This window comes from Limulus polyphemus, unplaced genomic scaffold (assembly GCF_000517525.1).
Source record: "Limulus polyphemus unplaced genomic scaffold, Limulus_polyphemus-2.1.2 Scaffold944, whole genome shotgun sequence".
Taxonomy (NCBI): Eukaryota; Metazoa; Arthropoda; class Merostomata; order Xiphosura; family Limulidae; genus Limulus; species Limulus polyphemus.
In genome coordinates this window covers 311,492-316,905 of record NW_013666554.1, presented here as the reverse complement: position 1 = coordinate 316,905, position 5,414 = coordinate 311,492, and the positions used below count along the sequence as shown (strand labels likewise).

The 5,414-nt window shown below is 34.4% G+C and overlaps 1 protein-coding gene across 8 annotated transcripts in view; it reads left to right on the top strand.

Annotated features, from left to right (window-relative positions):
• LOC106461364 (zinc finger protein 501-like) overlaps positions 1-5,414 on the top strand; it is a 69,816-nt gene that overhangs the window by 39,421 nt on the left and 24,981 nt on the right. For 5 of the 8 annotated variants that reach the window (XM_022388302.1, XM_022388306.1, XM_022388305.1 and 2 more), the window contains one exon: positions 1,627-3,632. The exons of the other annotated variants lie outside the window; for them this stretch is intronic. In XM_022388302.1, coding sequence (XP_022244010.1) covers positions 1,627-2,990 — 1,364 coding nt within the window. In that variant the 3' untranslated portion in view covers positions 2,991-3,632. Of the gene's footprint in view, positions 1-1,626; positions 3,633-5,414 lie in introns of those variants that run through there. 8 annotated transcript variants of the gene reach the window in all.

The following is a 5,414-nucleotide window of genomic DNA, read 5'->3' as shown; positions in this document are numbered from 1 at the left end:
AAAAAAAAGTTTCATATTGGACCATCATGCTCACAACAAAGAAATTGAAACAAAACAGAAAAAAATTACAGTTAATTTCACTGTATGAGCAATACCCTTTATGAAAAAGTGAAAATATAAAAAAAAAAGTTAACCATAGCAGATGCAATAAGAAATTCCATCCCGATACAGAACTCTGGCATAGTGGCAAATAACCCTAATACCAAAAAGAGTAGGAAAACAAAGAAAACCAAAACTACAAAAAATAAATGTCAAACAGCTAATCAATATTGAGAAATCAAAAAATATATCAATAATAACAGTTACAAATAGTTGTTTCCAAATTTCACCAAATATGGGTGTTTTATGAATTTAAGCCTAAATATATTGCCAACTGTATTAAACCTTCCATAGTAAGTAAAATCATACATTTTATATTTATAATGGGAAAGCAACTGCAAAAATCCAATTATTTCTTTTTTTTTCTGACAGATTCTGACATTTTTAGATATTCTATCACAAAAAATGGCAGCACTTGTTTCTAGAATCATTTCATTTTCATCATAATTATCTGTTAACTGATACAGTGTGTACGGTAGTTATCTGTTAACTGATACAGTGTGTACGGTAGTTATCTGTTAACTGATACAGTGTGTACGGTAGTTATCTGTTAACTGATACAGTGGGTACGGTAGTTATCTGTTGACCGATACAGTGCGTACGGTAGTTATCTGTTGACCGATACAGTGCGTACGGTAGTTATCTGTTGACCGATACAGTGCGTACGGTAGTTATCTGTTGACCGATACAGTGGGTACGGTAGTTATCTGTTGACCGATACAGTGCGCACGGTAGTTATCTGTTGACCGATACAGTGCGCACGCTAGTTATCTGTTGACCGATACAGTGCGCACGCTAGTTATCTGTTGACCGATACAGTGCGCACGCTAGTTATCTGTTGACCGATACAGTGCGCACGCTAGTTATCTGTTGACCGGTACAGTGGTTCTTTGTCTATTTGATGAAGATTTGTATGGAAGTTATCTGTTAACGTATAAGATCCCTGTAAATTGCAGAAATATTTTCCCTCTACACTTAATATCTCATTGTTTCTTTTCACTGCAGGAAATAGATTTACTTCATAATAAAATGTTTGTTTTTTATTCAACAATGTTTTGAACATTCTTTGTTCATGTGTTCTAAAATTGGTTACTCAACCAACAAGTTTCTCTTCATGATTATTAAGACTTTACATTTCATCTTCTCTGTACTCATTCTGCATGTGTTCTGCTGTCTCTGTTCTACTAACCAATCATTTTCATGTTTCCACTACCTTTTCAGAATCCTAGAGAGAACACGTATGTTAGTATTATAGCCAGTGTTTGTTTAAGAATACGTGTCATCCAAGTTGTTTTCTGATCTTCAATAGACATTTTTTCCAAAGAAAATCTTCATCCAACGGTTATGACAAAATAACTGCACTATTCATTCTTGATTTGTTTTGTATACTTTTTCAAAGTTGATTTGGATGATTTTTTAAAGTAACTGTAAATTAAAGTATAATTAAGATTATTAGTTACTAAATTGGTATATATGTGTATTTGTTATTAATTCCTATGTTTCTTTAAATGCATCTTTTCATTTTAGATCCAAAGACGTACTTGAACAACTGTTGTGGAAAGCAGTTTCCTGGCTGTGATATTATAACACAAAATTCTCTCTTTTCAAAGTCAAAAAATTCCAAATCCCTGAATCCAAGTGGGGTTAATACATTTGATAAAACATTATCAAGGGTAAATAACCAAACAAGACATAGTGTTTCCCAAAAAGAAGCTGAATCATACAGTAGCATTGAGTTTGACAAAGAATTGGAAAGAAATAACCATGAGAAAACACAGGTTGGAAAGAAACAACACAGTTGTGGAGTGTGTGGAAAACATTTTGTAACACAGAGTACCTTAAAAATACATCTGAGGATACACACTGGAGAGAAACCATACAGTTGTGAAGTGTGTAATAAAGGATTTCGAAGCAGCAGTCAGCTAAAACAACATGAGAGAGTACATACTGAGGAGAAACCATACTGTTGTGTAGTTTGTGATAAAACATTTAGGAGGAAAAATCATCTTAAAACACATGAGAAGGTGCACGCTGGAGAGAAACCATACAATTGTTTAGTGTGTAGTAAAGAATTTGGAAGTAATAATGAACTTAGAAGACATGAGAGGATACACACTGGCGAGAAACCATACGGCTGTGTAGAGTGTGGAAAAAAATTTGTATCCAGTACTTGTTTAAAAGATCATGTGAGGATACACACTGGGGAGAAACCATACACTTGTGTAGTGTGTAATAAAGGATTTCGAAGCAGTAATCAGTTAAAAAAACATGAACGAGTACATACTGGTGAGAAACCTTACAGTTGTGTAGTTTGTGATAAAAATTTTAGGAGTAAAAGTCAACTTAATGGACATGAGAAGGTGCACACTGGAGAGAAACCTTACAATTGTTTAGTGTGTGGGAAAGAATTTGGGAGTAATTATGAACTTAAAAGACACGAGAGGATACACACTGGAGAGAAACCTTACAGTTGTGTAGAATGTGGTAAAGAATATGGAAGAAGTAGTCAACTTAAAACTCATCAGAGGACACATACTGGAGAAAAGCCATATAGCTGTTTAGTATGTGGTAAAAAATTTGGAAGAAATAATTATCTTAAAGTTCACCAAAGGAAACATACTGGAGAGAAACCATACAGTTGTGTAGAATGTGGCAAGAAATTTGGAAGTAAGGATAGACTTAAAGCACATAAAATGATACACACAGGAGAGAAACCATACAGCTGTTTAGTGTGTTATAAAGAATTTAGAAGAAATAATGATCTTAAAATACACCAAAGGATACACACTGGTGAGAAACCATACAGTTGTGTAGTTTGTGGCAAAGAATATATAAGTAGTAGCCGACTTAAAATACATCAGAGGACACATGCTGGTGAGAAACCGTACTGATATGTAGTGTGTGGCAAACATTTCAAAGCAGTTTTCATCTAAAAAATTCACCAAGGAATACACATTGGGTTAAAAAACCACATAGTTGTGTAGTATGTAGTAAAGAATTCAGAAGAAATTGTGATCTTAGAACTCGTCAAAGGATACACACAGGAGAGAAACCATACAGTTGTTTAGCATGTGGTAAAAAATAATGACCAAAAGAAATGTGATAACACAACTTACTGGGGATATACTGTAAATATATTTAGTGTGTGGTGAAGATTTTGGAATAAATAGTGACCTAAAAAAACACACATACTGAAGAGAAACTGTAGATTTATTTAGTGTGGGTAAATAATTTGGAACAGATAATGACCAAAGAAAACATAACGCACATACTGGGGAGAAACTGTATAATAATGTAGTGTGGGGTAAAAAAATTTGAACAAATAATGACCAAAGAAAACATGATAACATTCATACTGAGGAGTAACCACTTGGTTGTTTGATGTAGCAGGAATGTGTACATAGTTATTGCCTTAAAATGCATAAAAGTTTACACTGGTGGCTGAAAACTGTTATTGTCTGAAATCAAGAAGTAGTGATGTTCTTTGTAAAACACTGATCTGTGAATATAATTAAAGAAAACATACAATTTAAGTAGTGCTAATAAAGTGTATGTGTGCAGTTATATTTTCCTTTTGTTGTATGTTTGTATAAGTTTATTACATGTGGCAGAGATTTTGGAAGAAAGAGTTATTTAAAAAAACAACAAACCATGGACTTGGACCGTGCTGTTATGTAGTGTGTGTATGTGTAAAGAAATGTGTGGTAAAATACATCAAAGGATACACTTGGGGAAAAACTGTACAGTTTCACACTGGAGACAAATCCTAATATTGTGTTGTATAACATAAATCAATGGCGTGAAACAGAAGATACACTCTGTTGTATATTCAAGGCAAACTAATGTTTTCTAGAGTGATGGGATAGGTCCACAGAATAACAGGAGATTCAAAAAAAGTTTAGAATAAAAAAAAATTATTTGGACAAATGAATTTGTGCTAATGTCAAAACTGTATATACTAGAATAACTGACAAATTTCATATAATGCTAAGTTAAGGTAAGAAACTATAAAATTTATGGTATTTTTGTATATCACTTTCCAAAATGCTCTATACTTGTCTCTCACAAAGCAGTCATCCACACTACACGAGGAATGATCTAAACAAATAGTGAAAGTTCTCTAAAACCATCGATGGAGTGCTCACTACAGAGTTTTAACTAAGTCATTACAACCTTAACTTACACGTTTGACCAAGTTTTCTAACCAGTTAGAGCTCATTTCACTTTACATTTTTAATTCCAACTCATTATATTTTAGTTCAACCGTTAACCCTTTTAGCTATCTTCTTTCTCAACTAGCCAGTCGAGGATCATTCTGCTTGTGTTGACCCAACTCATTAAAAGGAACTCCAAGAAATCTGGAGATGTACACTGTTTCGGATGAGCTGATGATATACCTCCTACAACTCAACCTATGAAACTAATTCCCAAAGTAAAGTCCGAGATATGAGCAACATCAAGGGGTCATGGTTCAATGTACAAATACGTACGAGAGAGAATGCTCAGCAAAACTTTTTGCCTATATCTTAGACCAATCACCACATATCCTACCCGTTAAGGATTTGTATTAACCTCAGTTTCTCCAGGAAAAATACTCCTAAATACCATGGGAAGCATCTCCACATCATCTACAAGCATGAGAGCATCAGCAGTTGAGCCTTGTACTACCAGTACAATGGCAGGAGTAATTACCACCATCAATAAAAGTGCATTCAAGGTTGGTGATAAGGGAGCTACTCACTGAAGAGATATCTTTGACAGGAGAAAGTTGAAATTCCCTACACACTCCAAAAATCTGGAGGCATCTCACATTGTAGTATATTCAAGTTATAAAGCATTACTGCCAGGAGCAGGCAGCTAGGTGAAGGGAAGCATGGGTGCTATATAGCCATCAGGAAGATTATCAGTTGAAATCTAGAGAAGTTTAAACATGGAGGAAGAAGTGTGTTGTCTCCAAAATGAACTGGTTAAGACTAAATAGGCATTTTTGATTACCCAAAATATCCTTTGCCAAACCATCATTGTGCACTAAATTCTACTGCTGTGTTAAACGACCTACTGTTGTTGCTTCCATAAGTAGGCCATTCACTTTTCTCTTGGAGATATTGTACACAGCGTGGTCACAAGTAAATAGACACCACCTTTTCAGCAAAAATGAAATTTTTCAGTCAGATTCACATGAATTGATATATTTATAATTTAATTAATATCTAGTAGACCTTAATTTCGCTTCGTGGAGTTCGTTGATCCTTTGGGGCATCGTGAGAATCATCTCGTCAATTTTAGATTGTGGTATTTTCGCCCACTCTTTCTTC